The sequence below is a fragment of the Salvelinus alpinus genome, chromosome 20, assembly GCF_045679555.1.
Source record: "Salvelinus alpinus chromosome 20, SLU_Salpinus.1, whole genome shotgun sequence".
Taxonomy (NCBI): domain Eukaryota; kingdom Metazoa; phylum Chordata; class Actinopteri; order Salmoniformes; family Salmonidae; genus Salvelinus; species Salvelinus alpinus.
The window spans coordinates 13,786,320-13,807,039 of record NC_092105.1 but is presented as its reverse complement, the minus strand read 5'-3'; the positions used below and the strand labels follow the sequence as shown (position 1 = coordinate 13,807,039).

At 43.7% G+C, this 20,720-nt stretch overlaps 2 protein-coding genes across 15 annotated transcripts in view; one reads left to right on the top strand and one right to left on the bottom strand.

Annotated features, from left to right (window-relative positions):
* The window catches only part of LOC139547140 (peripheral plasma membrane protein CASK-like), a 225,368-nt gene that overhangs the window by 83,963 nt on the left and 120,685 nt on the right, over nt 1-20,720 (bottom strand). The window lies entirely within an intron of this gene.
* LOC139546317 (probable G-protein coupled receptor 82) lies at nt 44-20,116 on the top strand. Of its 3 annotated transcripts, none has more exons than XM_071354558.1 (5): nt 44-207; nt 7,183-7,500; nt 17,641-18,216; nt 18,389-18,517; nt 18,749-20,116. In XM_071354558.1, exons 2-5 carry the CDS (start codon nt 7,195-7,197, stop codon nt 18,992-18,994), a joined length of 1,257 nt encoding a protein of 418 aa, XP_071210659.1. In that variant the 5' UTR covers nt 44-207; nt 7,183-7,194; the 3' UTR covers nt 18,995-20,116. The 3 variants fall into 3 exon arrangements, with proteins under 3 accessions (XP_071210659.1, XP_071210661.1, XP_071210660.1); XM_071354560.1 differs by having other exon boundaries at nt 18,389-18,553; nt 18,749-18,885; XM_071354559.1 differs by lacking the exon at nt 44-207 and having other exon boundaries at nt 5,674-7,500.

Below are 20,720 nucleotides of genomic sequence, written 5' to 3'. Positions count from 1 at the left end.
ACTCACATCGTGAACGAACCCACATCGCATGTATGCAAACATAGACACACACACACACATACACTCTCTTGCGTTCTGTTCTCTTTCTCACACACTTCCCCTACTAAAAGCTGAGAGGACAAACAGGATATTTGATGCTCCACATACACCTTTCATACCAACATACAATTAACTACCTCATAAACAGACATCATTGATCTCTGTACTGTAAGTATTAATATTTGTGAAAACAGATTTCTTTAAAAAACAACTGTTAGTGTGAAAATGGCTGTGGGTTTAACAGAAAGCAGGAATTGGCTTTTTGAGAAAATGGTCACAGTTTTCTACACTAGCATTTTTGGTTAGTTAAGAGTTTTACTGAGGTTGAACGCTTTGTTGCTGTTTTAAGTTTAACAAAAGAAAGGACAAACAATCATGAACACTTCAAATTATAGTGCTTTTGGTCATTTATAATATGTACAACAGTTGATTTTCACGTTTTGATACTTCTGACATGATACGAGGGCCGTTGCTGAATTAGTATACAGTAATTACAGAAAACATTTATGAAAACACACAATGTGAATAGATTTACAAATGAAACAAATATGCATGTTATGGTTTTGTTTGGTTTCTTGGTGACCAGAACAACACAATACCATTGTTGTCAATATTCCATCAGTAGGAAATTGGAACTGTTCGGACGGGAACTTGCTTCAATGTAAATAATGTCTACTGACTGCTCATCCGTAATGTGCTCTTTACTAACAGCTATTATCTTAGTGATACACGAACTGGTACCTTGTTAATAGCCAAATTTCTTATCTAGATCCTATGCTACATTTGTATGTAATTGCACAAAGCTGACACTTGCTAGATTTACATTCAGTTACTGTATTGCATTTCCATGTTCAGTGTCTGATTAGAACACGGGGGCATTACAACACGGGGGCATTACCACACGGGGAGGGCGTAGATTGAAAGATGAACTGAGTTCCGTCACCGTCATGGTAAATATGAAAGTTAGATTCCAATCGCCATATATAGTCCAAAGAAGAAAAAGCCTGGAAGGAGGAGAGATGACGAGAAACGATTGGGTTGACCGTTTTGTGTGTGGATTAATTGTCGGAGTAGAGAACCTTGTGCATTTCAGGTAAAATAACCACTCAACGTTTATATCACAGAACAAATTAGCTGCAAGCTAGCTAGCTAAATTGCCATAAATGTTTAACGCTTTTCGACCTGTCCCCAAATGAATATAATTGGTTCAGAGTTTGTTTTGATATTTTAACCTGCGTGTCGTGATCGCGTTTGGTGTGAGAGGACAAAATTAATTTGTGCATGATAGCACACGTGCACGGCCGGTATGGGTACGGTGTTAGAGTTTGTAAAAAAATTGTATACGACACTTTAAATGCCCAAATGTCATACTCGTTTCGGCTTCTCATGTAGGATGAATTAATTGTCAACTTTTCGGGAATTTCACACCCAAAATGCATTCAAACTGGAAAAAAGGAGGTCTTCGAGATTTGATTAAAAAAAACGAATGGAAGACGGCAAAGAGGACGAGCAAAGAGTCCTGCAGTATTCAAATATAAGTCATTTTTTGTTGTTGTCCTTAAAATGATCACAACTATTTAAACGCATATCTTTGAAAACTGATCGTGATTTGCAGCCTGCCGTGCCTTTACTTTAGCTAAATAATGTAGCTTACATTAGCCACGTGCTTTAGTAGTACTTTAAGTTAGCTGGATACCCGATAAGCATGCAGTTGTTGAGCGACAAGATTATTTAACTTGTTATGGATAGGGGGCAGCATTTTCACGTTTGGATGAAAAGCGTGCCCAGAGTAAACTGCCTGCTACTCAGTCCCAGTTGCTAATATATGCATATTATTAGTAGATTTGAATAGAAAACACTCTGAAGTTTCTAAAACTGTTTGAATGATGTCTGTGAGTATAACAGAACTCATATGGCAGGCAAAAACCTGAGAAGAAATCCAACCAGGAAGTGGGAAATCTGAGGTTGGTCGTTTTTCAACTCATTCCCTATTGAAGATACAGTGGGATATGGGTCATGTTGCACTTCCTAAGGCTTCCACTAGATGTCAACAGTCTTTAGAACCTTGTCTGATGCTTCTACTGTGAAGTGGGGCCGAATGAGACGGGATGGAGTAAGGTCTCTCCCAGAGTGCCATGAGCTGAACATGCGCTGACCATGCGCGTTCACGTGAGAGCGAGCTCTGTTCCATTGCTTTTCTGAAGACAAAGGAATTCTCCGGTTGGAACATTTTTGAAGATTTATGTTAAAAACATCCCAAAGTGTCACGTTCCTGACCTATTGTTCCTTTTTCTTTTATTTATTTAGTTGGTCAGGGCGTGAGTTGGGGTGGGTTGTTTTTGTGTGTTTTGTCTAGTCTATGGGGTGTTGTATGTGTATGGGGCAGAGTAGAGTATAGTTGTCTAGTTATGTCTATGGCTGCCTGGATTGGTTCTCAATCAGAGACAGCTGTCATTCATTGTCTCTGATTGGGAGCCATATTTAAGGCAGCCATAGGCAGTAGGCTTTTGTGGGTAGTTGTCTATGTATGTTCTATGTTGCATGTGTGCACTTAGTTCAGTTTAGCTTCACGATCGTTTGTTTTGTTCATTTTGTAAGTGGTTGTTTTTTCCTTCATTAAATTAAAGAAGATGTATTTTTCACGCGCTGCGCCTTGGTCCTCTCTCTCTCTGCCATAGACGATCGTGACAGAACTACCCACCAACCATGGATCAAGCAGCGTGAGCGGAACCAACAACAGCGGCAAAGTAACTAGGACTCGTGTACATGGGAGGATGTATTGGACGGCAAGGGTTGCTACACATGGGAGGAGATCCGAGCTGGAAGAGATCGCCTTCCATGGGAACAGCTGGAGGCGATTAGGAGAGCAGAGGCAACCGGAGAGAGGAACCGGAGTTATGAGGGTACTCGACTAGCAAGGAAGCCCGTGAAGAAACCCCAAAAATGTATTGGGGGGAGGCTAAGAGGTAGTGGGCCGAGGGCAGGTAGGAGACCTGCGCCCACTTCCCAGGCTTACCGTGGAGAGCGAGAGTACGGGCAGACACCGTGTTACGCAGTAGAGCGCACGGTGTCTCCTGTACGTGTGCATAGCCCGGTGCGGGTTATTCCACCTCCCCGCACTGGCAGGGCTAGATTGAGTATTGAGCCGGATGTCATGAAGCCGGCCCTACATATCTGGCCACCAGTGCGTCTCCTCGGGCCGGTTTACATGGCACCAGCCTTACGCATGGTGTCCCCGGTTCGCCTACATAGCCCGGTGCGGGTTATTCCACCTCCCCGCACTGGTCGGGCGACGGGGAGCATACAACCAGGTAAGGTTGGGCAGGCTCAGTGCTCAAGGGAGCCAGTACGCCTGCACGGTCCGGTATTTCCGGCGCCACCTCCCCGCTCCAGGCCAGTACCACCAGTGCCTACACCATGCACCAGGCTTCCAGTGCGTCTCCAGAGCCCTGTTCCTCCTCCACGCACTCTCCCTATGGTGCGTGTCTCCAGCCCAGTACCACCAGTTCCGGCACCACGTACTAAGCCTCCTGTGCGTCTCCAGAGCCCTGTACGCACTGTTCCTTCTCCCCGTACTCGCCCTGATGTGCGTGCCCTCAGCCCGGTACCACCAGTGCCGGTACCACGCACCAGGCCTATAGTACGCCTTGAGAGTCCAGTGTGCCCTGTTGTTGTTCCCCGCACTAGCCTGAAGGTGCGTGTCCTTAGCCCGGTACCTCCAGTTCCGGCACCACGCACCAGGCCTACAGTGCGCCTCATCCGACCAGAGCCATCCGAGCCATCCGTCTCCCCAGTGCCGTCTGAGCCATCCGTCTGCCCAGTGCCGTCTGAGCCATCCGTCTACCCAGTGTCGTCTGAGCCATCCGTCTGTCCCGAGCCATTAGAGCCGCCCGTCTGTCCCGAGCCGTCAGAGCCGTTCGTCAGTCAGGAGCCGCTAGAGCCATTCGTCAGTCAGGATCTGCCAGAGCCGCCAACCAGACAGGATCTGCCAGAGCCGCCAACCAGACAGGATCTGCCAGAGCCGCCAACCAGACAGGATCTGCCAGAGCCGCCAACCAGACAGGATCTGCCAGAGCCGCCAACCAGACAGGATCTGCCAGAGCCGCCAACCAGACAGGATCTGCCAGAGCCGCCAACCAGACAGGATCTGCCAGAGCCGCCAACCAGACAGGATCTGCCAGAGCCGCCAACCAGACAGGATCTGCCAGAGCCGCCAACCAGACAGGATCTGCCAGAGCCGCCAGTGAGCCATGAGCAGCCAGAGCAGCCAGTGAGCCATGAGCGTCCAGAGCCGCCAGTCAGCCATGAGCGTCCAGAGCCGTCAGCCAGCCATGAGCGTCCAGAGCCGTCAGCCAGCCATGAGCGTCCAGAGCCGTCAGCCAGCCATGAGCGTCCAGAGCCGTCAGCCAGCCATGAGCGTCCAGAGCCGTCAGCCAGCCATGAGCGTCCAGAGCCGTCAGCCAGCCATGAGCGTCCAGAGCCGTCAGCCAGCCATGAGCGTCCAGAGCCGTCAGCCAGCCATGAGCGTCCAGAGCCGTCAGCCAGCCATGAGCGTCCAGAGCCGTCAGCGAGCCATGACCGTCCAGAGCCGTCAGCGAGCCATGACCAGCCAGAGCCGTCATCCAGCCATGACCAGCCAGAGCCGTCATCCAGCCAGGATCCGCCAGAGCCGTCATCCAGCCAGGATCCGCCAGAGCTAGCCAGCCAGGATCCGCCAGAGCCAGCCAGCCAGGATCCGCCAGCCAGCCAGGATCCGCCAGCCAGTCCGGTGCTGTCCCTCAGTCCGGAGCTGCCGTCCCTCAGTCCGGAGCTGCCCCTTTACCTGGTGCTGCCCCTTAGTCCGGTGCTGCCCCTTAGTCCGGTGCTGCCCCTTAGTCCGGTGCTGCCCCTTAGTCCGGTGCTGCCACTTAGTCCGGTGCTGCCCCTTAATCCAGTGGGGTTAATTTGGAGGGTGGCCATTTGGAGGAGGCTACGAAAGCGGGTAGTGACTATGGTGGGGTGGGGACCACGACCAGCGCCAGAGCCGCCACCGTGGACAGACGCCCACCCAGACCCTCCCCTAGACTTTATGCTGGTGCGCCCGGAGTTCGCACCTTAAGGGGGGGGTTATGTCACGTTCCTGACCTATTGTTCCTTTTTCTTTTATTTATTTAGTTGGTCAGGGCGTGAGTTGGGGTGGGTTGTTTTTGTGTGTTTTGTCTAGTCTATGGGGTGTTGTATGTGTATGGGGCAGAGTAGAGTATAGTTGTCTAGTTATGTCTATGGCTGCCTGGATTGGTTCTCAATCAGAGACAGCTGTCATTCATTGTCTCTGATTGGGAGCCATATTTAAGGCAGCCATAGGCAGTAGGCTTTTGTGGGTAGTTGTCTATGTATGTTCTATGTTGCATGTGTGCACTTAGTTCAGTTTAGCTTCACGATCGTTTGTTTTGTTCATTTTGTAAGTGGTTGTTTTTTCCTTCATTAAAGAAGATGTATTTTTCACGCGCTGCGCCTTGGTCCTCTCTCTCTCCCATAGACGATCGTGACACAAAGATTGATTCTATACTTCGTTTGACATGTTTCTACGGACTGTAATATGACTTTTCGTCTGAACCTTTGCCTGGACCTGCCCGCGCGTTGTGAGTTTAGATTGTGTACTGAACGTGCAAACAACTAGGAGGAATTTGTACATAAATTATGGACTTTATAGAACAAATCAAACATTTATTGTGGAACTGGGATTCCTGGGAGTGCATTCTGACGAAGATCATCAAAGGTAAGTGAATATTTATAATGCTATTTCTGACTTATGTTGACTCCAACATGGCGGATATCTTCTTGGGTTGTGTTGGTCTCTGAGCGCCGTACTCAGATTATTGCATGGTTTGCTTTTTCCGTAAAGTTTTTTTGAAATCTGACACAGCGTTTGCATTAAGGAGAAGTATATCTTTAAATCTGTGAATAACACTTGTATCTTTTATTAATGTTTATTATGAGTATATTCTGTGATTTGATGTGGCTCTGTGCAAATTCACGGGATGTTTTGGAGGCAAAGCCAAATGTAAACTGAGGTTTTTGGATATAAATATGAACTTGATCGAACAAAACATACATGTATTGTGTAACATGTTGTCCCGGGAGTGTCATCTGATGAAGAATATCAAAGGTTAGTGATGAATTTTATCAATATTTCTGCTTTTTGTGACTCCTCTCTTTGGTTGGAAAATCGCTGTATGCTTTCTGTGACTAGTTGCTGACATAACATAATGATATGTTCTCCTTTCGGCTAAAAGCTTTTTTGAAATCGCACACTGTGGTTGGATTAATGAGAATTTTATCTTTAAAATGGTGTCTAATACTTGTATGTTTGAGAAAATTGAATTATGAGAATTCTGTTGATTGAATATGGTGCCCTGCAATTTCATTGGCTGTTGGTGAGCTAGCGGAACCCCAGTCCTAGACAGGTTAACCTAGCTAACCAGTTATATATTCGAAGCCGTAGCAATGGCATACTGCATACTTTTTACTAAACATTACATCATTACATCATTATAAACCCAGGGTCGTTACAAAACAGTATGCGACGATGAGTAGATACTATTCAGTTTAATATGTAGTACGCTATTGTGGGTATTCGGACAGAGGAACTGTTTCATATACAGTTTGGGATTAATGTCTAAACTACTGAAAATGCCTCTCTCTCCCTCCCGTCCTGTATCTACTATATCTCTCTCTCTCCCCCTCCTCTCCTGTATCTACTATATCCCCCCCTCCTGTATCTACTATATCTCTCTCTCTCCCCCTCCTCTCCTGTATCTACTATATCCCTTCCCTCCTGTATCTACTATATCTCTCTCTCCCTCCTCTCCTGTATCTACTATATCCCCCCTCCTGTATCTACTATATCTCTCTCTCCCTCCCCTCCTGTATCTACTATATCTCTCTCTCCCTCCTCTCCTGTATCTACTATATCCCCCCTCCTGTATCTACTATATCTCTCTCTCCCTCCTCTCCTGTATCTACTATATCCCCCCTCCTGTATCTACTATATCTCTCTCTCCCTCCCCTCCTGTATCTACTATATCTCTCTCTCCCTTCCCTCCTGTATCTAATATTTCTCTCTCTCCCTCCCCTCCTGTATCTAATATTTCTCTCTGTTAGTCTGACAGATCAATGGAGAACACATCCCAACCCTTCCCACCTGTGTCCAACACCTTCTACCTCAATCCCTCCTCCATCTCTGCCATAACCACCTTCCCTGTCCCTCCCCTCTGCCCCTCCTTCACCACCCGCTTCATCCTCCCCTCCCTCTACACCCTCCTCTTCCTTACGGGTCTCCCGGGCAATGCTCTCTCTCTCTGGGTGTTCCTGAGGCGTATTCCCACCCAGACCTCCACCCATGTCTACCTGTTCCACCTGGGCCTGTCCAACCTGTGCCTCTCCCTCACCACCCCCTTCCTGGCAGCCTACTACTCACAGGTACCGTCATCTTCTACTGACAGTTGGATTGGTACTGAATCTTGGCCAAATGTAGTACTAAAACCCTTTTGCCACCTTTTTTGTAAAGCATGAAATGTGTTTATAATCCAGGTGTTATGTGAAAATTATGTAAACTTTTTCATAAAAGCATGAAATTTGGTTCATTTGTACAGTTTGGGGGCCTGAAAATTTTCAGAAATGGAGGCATTGGAAAAACCACGGCGGCAATTTTTCATTCCGCCATAACCAAATAATGTATTTTGTGTCATATCTCCTAAACCAAACATGATATTACAGAAATGCCGATGTCTACCCTTATGTGTTGATGGTCAAGGATTACAATGACACTATGCAAAAAATAAACAGTTCAGATTATTATATAATGGTGGACTGCCATGGCAAACCGTGGGAAGAAATCCAATAAGATCGCCATTGAACATTGAACATCTAATGGTCAAATCATAGTATAAAAGCAGATAAACTGGTTCTACTCTTTTTGGACATTTTCTGGTGTTACAGTGCCTTTACCCCATTACTTTCCCCACATTTTTGTGTTACAAAGTGGGATTAAAATGGTTTTAATTGTCATTTTTTTGTCAACGATTTACACAAAATACTTAAATGTCAAAGTGGAATTTTTGGGGGAACATATTTAAAACACTAATATATCTTGATTAGATAGGTATTCAGTCCCCTGAGTCAATATCTCACAGTTGAAGTGTACCTATGATAAAAATTACAGACCTCTACATGCTTTGTAAGTAGGAAAACCTGCAAAATCGGCAGTGTATCAAATACTTGTTCTCCCCACTGTATGTTAGAATCACCTTTGGCAGTGATTACAGCTGTAAGTCGTCTTTCTGGGTTTGCACACCTGGATTGTACAATATTTGCTGAGGATTGTTGATCAATCCTCAGTTGTCTCCAATCACAACCATTAAATTCTGTACCTGTTTTAAAGTCACCATTGGCCTCAGTTAGGAAGGACGCTTCTATCTTTGTAGTGACTGGGTGTACTGATACACAATCCAAAATGTCATTAATAACTTCACCATGCTCAAAGGGATATTCAATGTCTGCTTTTTTATTTTTTTTACCCATCTACCAATTTATCTGTCCAAATCCAAGATGGCAGCATGTCAAGTCATTTGTCTATGACTAGTAGATTTGAACCTACTAATAACCTATTCATTTATGGTTGAGTAAACCAACAATTTCCTTGTGTAGTGCAAACTATTTTGTTTTGCTGGTGTAAAGATCGCGGATCTCCCTCAACTCTGATTAAAAAAAAATTTTTTTTATTTTTTCTCGCTATTTGCACTTCTTTACTCAAAGTTTACCAATGTAACCCTATCTCTGGCTGGCCTGAGTTCTTTCCTCAGCTTTCCATCCGCGGAGTGTCTCGTCCAACCTGCTCCTCTTCGCCTGGCTGTCAGAGGCAGCTCAACAATCCCCAACCCGTTTTCTCAATCGACCCCCACACCCAATCTACTTACATGCACACACACTCACATACAGACTCATACATACACACTGTCCCTCTCTCCCCTTACCTGTCCTTGGCCTCTATCTCTTACATTTCTCAGAGAAAACGACAATTTTCATGGTATTGCTTTGTGCACTGACTTTACTGAACTCTGGGGAAAACGAACATTGTCACTGGGTAAGTACATCTGACAATGTGCTTTCCCGTCCATTAGACATTCTGTCTGCGGGAACTCGCTCTTTTTCACACCGTCCACTCGTCCAAGTGCCGATGCATTTGTGGCATGATGTGAACAGTATGAACTTGTGTCACTACCAAAGTCTAATGGTTTTAAATGACTGTTTTGTATTGTCTGGAAACTCACTTGTAGAATTCGCTTGCAGTAGGTCTCTTAAAAAAGAGAAGCCGTGCAAGGTTATTAAACAGAGGTGCCTAGATTTTATTATTTTGTTGATATCAGGTAATTTGCAACCTAACCCTGGCCCTGATATGCAATGTCTCCAAACCCCCTCAGATTTTAAATCTAGATCTGGTTTTGGTATTTTCCATTTTGTCAAAAATTGATGGGGTTAGGATTTGGGCTAAATCAACTGATACTGATGTAATTGTGTTTTCTGAAACCTGGCTCAGCAAGTCTATTCTTGATAAGGATATTTGTATAAATGGTTACAATGTGTATTGCACTGATAGAGTTTTAAGAAAGGTGGGGGTGTGGCTATATATGTAAAGACTAAATTCCTTGTACATGTGGCAAAGTCTGAAACTATTTGTAAACAGTTGGAATTTCTTGCTTTGAATATTGAGGTTTCAAAGGGTCTCTTTATAACTGTGATTGGTTGTTATAGACCCCCCTCTGCTCTCGGTGATGCGTTTTCTTCTCTGATGCACCTTAGGTCTAAACTTCTTTACAGTGAAATGATCTTGATTGGTAATCTCAACTGGTGATGGTTAAAGCCGGTGTCTGATGATTTAAAAATGTTTTATAATTCTATGAATCTTACCAAGTTGATTTAATTCAATGTTTTATTTTATTTCACCAGGTAGGCTAGTTGAGAACAAGTTCTCCTTTACAACTGCGACCTGGCCAAGATAAAGCAAAGCAGTGCGACACAAACAACACCACAGAGTTACACATGGAATAAACAAACATACAGTCAATAATACTGTCACCTTCGTTGAATGGAGGAGACCAAGGCGCAGCGTGATGTGAATACATTCTTCTATTTATTAACGAAGAAACACTAAACAAACTATACAAAACAACAAACCGCTATATATAAACAAGTGCAGACACAGGCAACTAACCATAGACAATAACCCACAAACTAAACTGGAAAATGGCAACCTAAATAGGATCCCCAATCAGAGACAACGATCAACAGCTGCCTCTGATTGGGAACCAATCTAGGCCACCATAGACCTACATATGCCTAGACTAACTACACACACCTAGACATACATAAACTCTATACAATACCAAAACCCCATAGATATATAAAACCCCTAGACAAGACAAAAAAACACATGCCACCCTCGTCACACCCTGACCTAACCAAAATAATAAAGAAAACAAAGATAACTAAGGTCAGGGCGTGACAAATGCAATAGAAAAAGTCTATGTACAGTGTGTGCAAATGAGGTAGGATAAGGAAGGTAAGGCAATAAATAGGCCATAGTGGAGAAATAATTACAATATATCAAATAAACACTGGAGTGATAGATGTGCAGAAGATGAGTGTGCAAGTAGAGATACTGGGGTGCAAAGGAGCTAAATAAATTAAATAAATAACAGTATGGGGATGAGGTAGTTGGATGGGCTATTTACAGATGGGCTATGTACAGGTGCAGTGATCTGTGAGCTGCTCTGACAGCTATTGCTTAAAGCTAGTGAGGGAGAATTGAGACTCCAGCTTCAGTGATTTTTGCAGTTCGTTCCAGTCATTGGCAGCAGAGAACTGGAAGGAAAGGCGGCCGAACGAGGAATTGGCTTTGGGGGTGACCAGTGAAATATATCTGCTGGAGCGCGTGCTACGAGTGGGTGCTGCTATGGTGACCAGTGAGCTGAGATAAGGCGGGGCTTTACCCAGCAAAGACTTATAGATGACCTGGAGCCAGTGGGTTTGGCGACGAATATGAAGTGAGGGCCAGCCAACAAGAGCATACAGGTCGCAGTGGTGGGCAGTATATGGGGCTTTGGTGACAAAACGGATGGCACTGTGGTAGACGGCATCCAATTTGCTGAGTAGAGTGTTGGAGGCTATTTTGTAAATTACATTGCCAAAGCCAAGGATCAGTAGGATAGTCAGTTTTACGAGGGTATGTTTGGCAGCATGAGTGAAGGATGCTTTGTTGCAAAATAGGAAGCCGATTCTAGATTTAATTTTGGATTGGAGATGCTTCATGTGAGTCTGGGAGGAGAGTTTACAGTCTAACCAGACACCTAGGTATTTGTAGTTGTCCACATATTCTAAGTCAGAACCGTCCAGAGTAGTGATGCTGTATGGGCGGGCAGGTGTGGGCAGCAATCGGTTGAAGAGCATGCATTTAGTTTTACTTGCATTTACGAGCAGTTGGAGGCCACGGAAGGAGAGTTGTATGGGATTGAAGCTCGTCTGGAGGTTAGTTAACACAGTGTCCAAAGAAGGGCCAGATGTATACAGAATGGTGTCGTCTGCGTAGAGGTGGATCAGAGAATCACCAGCAGCAAGAGTAACATCCTTGATGTATACAGAGAAAAGAGTCGGCCCGAGGATTAAACCCTGTGGCACCCCCATAGAGACTGCCAGAGGTCAGGGCAACAGGCCCTCCGATTTTACACACTGAACTCTGTCTGAGAAGTAGTTGGTGAACCAGGCGAGGCAGTCATTTGAGAAACCAAGGCTGTTGAGTCTGCCGATAAGAATGTGGTGGTTGACAGAGTCGAAAGCCTTGGCCAGGTCGATGAATACAGCTGCACAGTATTGTCTTTTATCGATGGTGGTTATGATATCGTTAAGGACCTTGAGCTTGACTGAGGTGCACCCATGACCAGCTCGGAAACCAGATTGCATAGCGGAGAAGGTATGGTGGGATTCGAAATGGTCGGTGATCTGTTGGTTAACTTGGCTTTCGAAGACATTAGAAAGGCAGGGTAGGATATATATAGGTCTGTAGCAGTTTGGGTCTAGAGTGTCTCCCCCGTTGAAGAGGGGATGACCGCGGCAGCTTTCCAATCTTTGGGGATCTCAGATGATACGAAAGAGAGGTTGAACAGGCTAGTAATAGAGGTTGCAACAATTTCGGCAGATCATCAGCCCGGCTGATTTGTAGGGGTCCAGATTTTGCAGCTCTTTCAGAACATCAGCTATCTGGATTTGGGTGAAGGAGAAATGGGGGAGGCTTGGGCAAGTTGCTGCGGGGGGTGCAGGGCTGTTGACCGGGGTAGGGGTAGCCAGGTGGAAAGCATGGCCAGTCGTAGAAAAATGCTTATCGAAGTTCTCAATTATCGTGGATTTATCGGTGGTGATAGTGTTTCCTAGCCTCAGTGCAGTGGGCAGCTGGAAGGAGGTGCTCTTATTCTCCTTGGACTTTTTCCCCCCCATTAACTTTTTGTTGTTTGTGCTACAGGATGCACATTTCTGTTTGAAAAATCTAGCCTTTGCTTTCCTAACTGCCTGTGTATATTGGTTCCTAACTTCCCTGAAAAGTTGCATATCGCGGGGGCTATTCTGTTTTGTGCTGGTTAAGGGTAGTCAGGTCTGGAGTGAACCAAGGGCTATATCTGTTCCTGATTCAACATTTTTTTGAATGGGGCATGCTTATTTAAGATGGTGAGGAAAGGACTTTTAAAGAATACCTCTACTGACGGAATGAGGTCAATATCCTTCCAGGATACCCCGGCCAGGTCGATTAGAAAGGCCAGCTCGCTGAAGTGTTTTAGGGAGCGTTTGACAGTGATGAGGGGTGGTCGTTTGACCGCAGACCCATTACAGATGCAGGCAATGAGGCAGTGATAGCTGAGATCCTGGTTGAAGACAATTGAAGCAAATGTGTATTTGGAGGGCAGGTTGGTTAGGATGATATCTATGATGGTGCCCGTGTTTACGGATTTGGGGTTGTACCTGGTGGTTCATTGATAATTTGTATGAGTATGAGATTGAGGGCCGGGGTGTTAAGCATGTTCCAGTTTAGGTCACCTAACAGCACAAGCTCTGAAGATAGATGGGGGGCAATCAATTCACATATGGTGTCCAGGGCAGAGCTGGGGGCAGAAGGTGGTCTATAGCAAGCGACAACTGTGAGAGACTTGTTTCTGGAAAGGTGGATTTTTAAAAGTAGAAGCTCAAATTGTTTGGGCACGGACCTGGATAGTAAGACAGAACTCTGCAGGCTATCTCTGCAGATTGAAGCTCCGCCCCCTTTGGCAGTTCTATCTTGTTGGAAAATGTTATAGTTAGGGAAGGAAATGTCAGGGTTTTTGGTAATCTTCCTAAGCCAGGATTCATTCACGGCTAGGACATCATGATTAACTCACCCACTCGCCCAAATCTCAAATGTCAAATCTACTCTGATTGATTTGATATTGACAAATGTTCCACATAAATATTCTGCGGTTGGTGCCTTTTTTAATGATTTAAGTGACCATTGTGCTGTTGTTGCTGTTAGAAATAATAAGGTTCCTATAACAAACCCACGCTTTATTCGTAAGATACATTTTAAGAGTTTTAAAACTTCTTATGGGCAGGTGGGACCTGGCCAACATCCGGTGAAATTGCAGAGCGCGAAATTCAAAAATACCAAATTCAAATATTTAACATTCTTGAAAATATATGTGTTATACATCAAAATAAAGCTTAACTTCTTGTTAATCCAGCCGCTGTGTCAGATTTCAAAAAGGCTTTACGGTGAAAGCAAACCATGCGATTATCTGAGGACAGCGCTCCGCATACAAACACATGAAAATCATATTTCAACCAGGCAGGTGCGCCACAACTGTCAGAAATAGCGATATAATTCATGCCTTACCTTTGAAGATCTTCTTCTGTTGGCACTCCAAAATGTCCCAGAAACATCACAAATGGTCCTTTTGTTTGATAATGTCCTTCTTTATGTCCCAAAAATGTCCATTTATTTGGCGCGTTTGATTCAGAAATACACCGGTTTCAACTCGCCCAACATGCCTACAAATGATCTAATAAGTTACCCATAAACTTGGTCCAAACATTTCAAACAACGTTCCTAATCCAACCTCAGGTACCCTAAAACCTAAATAATAGCAAAAATTTAAGACGGAATAAACTGTTTCTAATACAGGATAAAAACAACGTGAAGCGCGCTCCAGTTCACACGCACCAAAACAGTAGAGTCCACCTGGAGTGACACTTACAATGAATAGGACTACTTCTTCATTACTCAAAAGAAAAACATTGAACCATTTCTAAAGACTGTTGACATCTAGTGGAAGCCATAGGAACGGCAACCAGGTTCCTAATAATAAGGGTATCCCAAAGAAAAAAATGGGAAAATCCTATGACCTAAATTTTTTCCCCTGGATTGTTTGTCCTCGGGGTTTCGCCATATCAGTTCTGTTATACTCACAGACATTATTTTAACAGTTTTAGAAACTTTAGAGTGTTATCTATCCGAATCCACCAATTATATGCATATCCTAGCTTCTGTGCCTGAGTAAAAGGCAGTTTATTTTGGGCACGCTTTTCATCCAGAGGTGAAAATACTGCCCCCTACCCAAGAGAGGTTAATCAGCAGGCTTTCTTTCATGATTTGTTTTATTTTGATTGGAGCAAGATTGAGCTTATTCCTGATGTGGAAACTAACTGGAAATGCTTTTATTATTTTTTTTTTTTTTTAAATTAAAACTTTTTTTTACAAATAGTGTAAAGATTCTCGTCTGGTGAAGGAGAAGAGGACCAAAATGCAGCGTGGTAAGTGTTCGTCATAATTGAATTGAAAAACTGAAGACTACACAAAATAACAACAAGGAGAAAACGAAACAGTTCTGCAAGGTGAACAGACACTACACAGAAAATAAACACCCACAACCAAAATGGGGAAAACAGGCTACCTAAGTATGATTCTCAATCAGAGACAACAATCGACAGCTGCCTCTGATTGAGAACCATACCAGGCCAAACACAGAAATATAACATAGAAAAAAGAACATAGACTACCCACCCCAACTCACGCCCTGACCAACCTAACACAAAGACATAAAAAAGGAACTAAGGTCAGAACGTGACAAATAGTAAACAAACATGCCCCATTCCGCAGGTTCAGAGTTAAAGGGCGGGATAATCCATGGTTTTCTTCTGAGCTGTCTTGTATTATTCACGAATGTAATCTATCCTGGGCTAAAGCAAGGAAATCATGTTCTGATGCTGATTGGCTTCTTAGGCAGTTACGAAACAAGTGTTCTTTTCTTCTCAGGGAGGCCAAGTCTGAATATTTTATGTCTGTTACCACTGATAACCAGAATGACCCTCGAAATTTTTGGAAAGCTGTTCAGTCTATGTATGGAAACAGAAATGTTAATGAATTACCGTCATGTGTATTGAAGGACTTTGTTGCTGTATATGACATCTGGTAGACTGTTTGATTCAGTGTCCTCTGTCTCTGTACAACCCTGTGTGGATGAACCAGTGAGAGCTGGTCAAACTTTTAGCTTTTTGCCATTCTCAGTGCAAGAGGTACATAAAGTCCTTAAATCCTTAGATCAGAGAAAGCCTGCAGGTCCTGATTTTCTTGATCCCTGATTTTTAAATCTGGCAGCTGATTTCATCGCTGAACCACTTACATATCTGTTCAATCGATCCCTGAAATGTAATGCAATTCCAAGATCAGGAAATCAACATTTGTCCCACCACTTTTCAGAGGGAGATCCAACTCTTTTAAATAATTAACTTTATCGAACAAAACTACCATTTGTTGTGTAACTGGGACCCTCGGGATTGCAAACAGAGGAAGATCTTCAAAGGTAAGTGATTTATTTGATCACTATTTCAGATTTTTGTGACGCCTGTGCTGGTTTAGAAAATATGTTTATGCTGAATGTATGCGGGGCGCTGTCCTCAGACAATCAAATGCTATGCTTTCGCCGTAAAGCCTATTGCAAATCAGACAACGCGGTTTGAGTACCAAGATTCTAAGCTAAAGAATCATGCATGACACTTGTATTTTCATGAATGACGCTAGCGTCCCACCGATCCGTAAGAAGTTAACAAGTAGTCTATTTTTTGAGTGTACATACAGAACTGTATCGTCTGCATGTTAACTTGTGGGCAAGCAAGTGGGAGATCATTTATATAGATGGTAAACAGAAGGGGACCTAATATTGACCCCTGTGGGACCCCAATGTTATAGTAAAGAGAGTCTGACTGAGTGTCCCCCAAACAAACCCTTTGACTTCTGTTTGTCAGATAGGAATACATCCAACTAATGACTTCAGTGGACACATTAAGGGAGGATAGTTTGGATAGAAGGACCTCATGATTCACAGTATCAAAGGCCTTTTTAAGATCCAAAAAGACTTCACCACCTATGTCCAGTTTAGATTTAATGCACTCCTGAAAATATAACTATTTACATTGTAGACAGCACAATTGTAATCATTGACCATCAAAACATAGGTGTAGCCATCCCCTTATTATGTTTGGTTCAGCAGATATGACAGAAAATACATTGTCCGGTTATGGCGGAATAGCAAAATGGCCACCACGGCCGCCAGGGGTTGTTTTTGATGTTGTGCATGGTATCATTGAAATACTTGACCTTCAAAACATATAAGTAAACGTCACATTTTCTGTGTTATCATGTTTGGTTCAGAAGTTATGACGCAAAATACATTATTTGGTTGTGGCGGAAAGGAAAATGTCCTCCATATCTGAAAATGTTCAGGACCCCCCCCCCCCCCCAAATTGCTTTTATGAAAAAGTTAACATATCACCTAAAATTTGGCACATATCGCCAGGACTATTATGAATGATTTCTATATATGATTTCTGAAGCCTCTATAAAGGCCTCTATATGATTTATTATGCATCTATTAAGTCCTATACATGATTTATTATGCATCTATAAAGTCCTATACATGATTTCTGAAGCCTCTATTAAGTCCTATACATGATTTATTATGCATCTATAAAGTCCTATACATGATTTCTGAAGCCTCTATAAAAGGCCTCTATATGATTTATGAATCCTCTACAAAGGCCTTGTAAATAATCATAATAATATAGAATTTTAAGTCTTAAAAGTCATGTTTTGTGTGGCAGATTTATAATTGTTTTAAATGATCTACCAATCATGAGAGTAAGGAAAGGATCACATGATCTACCAATCAAGGGATGGGTCACATGATCTACCAATCAAGGTGTGGGTCACATGATCTACCAATCAATGGGTCACATGATCTACCAATCAAGGGATGGGTCACATGATCTACCAATCAAGGGATGGTGGTTCACATGATCTACCAATCAAGTGGTGGGTCACATGATCTACCAATCAAGGGGTGGGTCACATGATTTACCAATCAAGGGATGGGTCACATGATCCACCAATCAAGGGATGGGTCACATGATCTACCAATCAAGGGGTGGGTCACATATGTGGTAAAATAAGAACAGTAAAAAAAAAATCCCTTGTCAATTCCTTCCCAGGGTCCAGTTTGGCCGGCGTTGAGCCCCCTGTGCCAGCTGGTCCTCCATGGGGTCACCCCCATTCAGCAGATCAACATCTACATCAGTGTCTTTATCCTGACCTGGGTGGCGCTCAGCCGCTTCGCCACCCTCATCCAGCACACCCACGCAAGCCGCCCCAGCACCTGCACCACCTTGCTACCCCATGCCTTCTTCACCAGGCTGAGACGGGTGAGGTTCGCCAAGGCCGTGTGCGCCTGGGCCTGGGGGATGGTGGTGTTGGCCACAGTACCCGTGACAGTTTACTATTCAGTGAAGGAGACGAAGGTGGATGTAGGGAGTGAGGATGGAGAGAGAGGAGGATGGGGTGAGGAGAAGAGGGGGAGGGTGTGTTACAGTGTGGCAATGGAGATGGGGGGAAGCCTGTCGAGGGGGGCGAATGTGGTGTCCATTGTGATCTTTTTCATCTGTTTCCTGCTGGTGCTGACATCGTATATGGCGGTGGCGAGGCATATATGGAGGTCGCGTCGGTGTGCCGTTGTCAACGGTTCCCAGAGACTGCTGGGAAGAGTGTTCCGAAACATCGTGGTGATCCAGGTGGGGATTCCGTCTTCTGGGTGTTTTGGGGAGCCATTTGAATGGTTTCTTACTGATTAAGACTAAGACGGACAGATGCTATTCGCTAGATAGCTAGTTGCTTTATATCTAGCGACTTTAACTTCTCTTCTCAACCTTTCCTCCTCTCCTCTCTTCCTCCTCTCCTCTACAGGTGGTTCTGATAGTGTGCATGTTGCCTTACCACATCTTCAAGTCCATCTTTATCTCCCTAGTCCAGCACCAAGCTGACCCAGCCACCACCATTATGGGGCCCTGCCATCCTCTCTCTGCCATCGTTGAGGTCAACAACACTTTCATATAACCTTTAAATTAAAAGGTGCAGCAGTTTACCATTATCAATAGACAATATACTGTAACTATAGGCAATATTTGTCCATTCATTTTGGCTCAAAAGCACTTCCAGAAGCAAATCATGTTTTGTGGAGTTAAGTTTTATCAGTCTTAGGTATATTACATGAAGTAGAGTTTAAAGCTGTCAAACTTCATAACAGTATGTTGATTTTTGTCTCAGGTCAAGAACTTCCTGCTTTGTCTCACCACGCTGAGGAGTTCGGTCGACCCGGTGATGTACTTCTTGTTGGACAAGACCTTCCACAGACAGGTCATGTTACTGCTTAGGCTCCACCCACAGAAGCCCAGCAGCCAATCATCCGGCGGGGCCACCACGCAGGTTACCACCAGAGCCAATCCAATTGGTGGGAGGTTGGAGGTTGGTGTCATAGGGGTCAGGGGTCATGGAAAGAGTTACACTCTGTGAACTGGAGTCAGTGAAGAATTTTTTGGGATTTTGCTATTTTACAGTCAGTAAAGATTTTTTTAGGATTTTGCTATTTTACATTGACCACTTTAATCACCTCATTCAACAACATTCCTTCATTGACCAGAAGAAGTGAGTCCAATACTTTTACCGTGTGGTGCTGTTTTTTCACTCCCACTATATTCAAAGAGCACGTTGTATATTTATGAGCGAGAGAGAGAAGGAATGTGTAACTGATATGTACACTACTGTTCAAAAGTTTGGGGTCACTTAGAAATTTCCTTGTTTTTGAAAGAAAAAATAATAAAATTGTCCATTAAAATAACATCAAATTGATCAGAAATGCAGTGTAGACATTGTTAATGTTGTAAATGACTATTGTAGCTGGAAACGGAAGATTTTTTTATGGAATATCTACATAGGCTTAGAGGCCCATTATCAGCAACCATCACTCCTGTGTTCCAATGGCACGTTTTGTTAGCTAATCCAAGTTTATCATTTTAAAAGGCTAATTGATCATTAGAAAACCCTTTTGCAATTATGTTAGCACAGCTGAAAACTGTTGTCCTGATTTAAAGAAGCAATAAAACTGTCCATCTTTAGACTAGTTGAGTATCTGGAGCATCAGTATTTGTGGGTTCGATTACAGGCTGAAATGGCCATTAACAAATAATTTCTTCTGAAACTCGTCAGTCTATTCTTGTTCTGAGAAATGAAGGCTATTCCATGCGAGAAATTGCCAAGAACACACACACACACACACACACACATTTAAAAAGAGAAAGAATGAGAGAAGAAAAAAGCATCCCTGGTGCTGTACAGACTCAACCAAGGACTGATAGGGCCCAGAGGCAGCAGCAATATTGCTAACCTACACCTGCTTCAACAAGAGACTTCTGCCTTCAATCTTTACCCTGTACCCTTTATGCAGAGTGTACACTGTTTATTTTTCATTGTCTAAATATAATGTTCAAAGTGCTACCTTTTCACACAAAGTTTGGTAAATCCACCTTTAGTTTTAACCAGTGGCGGTCAATACCGTTTAAGATGAGAATGGATTAATTTCTATTACAGCATATTTAATGGCTGTCATTCATATTCCATTCACCCAGCTCAATGTAATAGCTATAGGTTTAGGCTACTAAATGATACTCTAAGTTTCCCTGTACCTATCATGAGGTTGCTACAACCTAGCCTATGAATGAAAGTTTACAACGTAGGTGCACACAGGTCGAGAGAATTTTGTAGTAGTAATCAAGGTGACTGTAACGGGTGTCGTCGTCGGATGAAGAGGAATCGGACCAAAGCACAGCGTGGTAAGTGTTCATGACTTTTTATTTAAACTGAACACTAAACAAAAATAACAAAGTGAATAACCGAAACAGTCCTGTCAGGTACAAAACACTAAACAGAAAACAACTACCCACAAAACACAGGTGGGAAAAAGCTGCCTAAGAATGATTCTCAATCAGAGACAACGATAGACAGCTGCCTCTGAGAACCACACCCGGCCAAACACAAAGAAATACAAAACATAGAAAATGAACATAGAATGCCCACCCGAATCACACCCTGACCAAACCAAAATAGAGACATAAAAAGCTCTCTACGGTCAAGGTGTGACAGTGACAGACAGTAACACATTCAATACCTCCTTGCACACTCTTTCCTGCATCTAGCTGACCTAGGGTGTAATTATTAGTCCAACAGTTGCAAATGAAAGTTT

What these genes read in the sequence shown, in the direction of transcription:
- LOC139546317 (XM_071354558.1), top strand. Translation starts at nt 7,195, where the DNA reads ATGGAGAACACATCCCAACCCTTCCCACCTGTGTCCAACACCTTCTAC. An exon ending in TGGCAGCCTACTACTCACAG is followed by an intron (nt 7,501 to 17,640) that starts GTACCGTCATCT and finishes ATTCCTTCCCAG; the next exon opens with GGTCCAGTTTGGCCGGCGTT. An exon ending in CTCTCTCTGCCATCGTTGAG is followed by an intron (nt 18,518 to 18,748) that starts GTCAACAACACT and finishes TTTTTGTCTCAG; the next exon opens with GTCAAGAACTTCCTGCTTTG.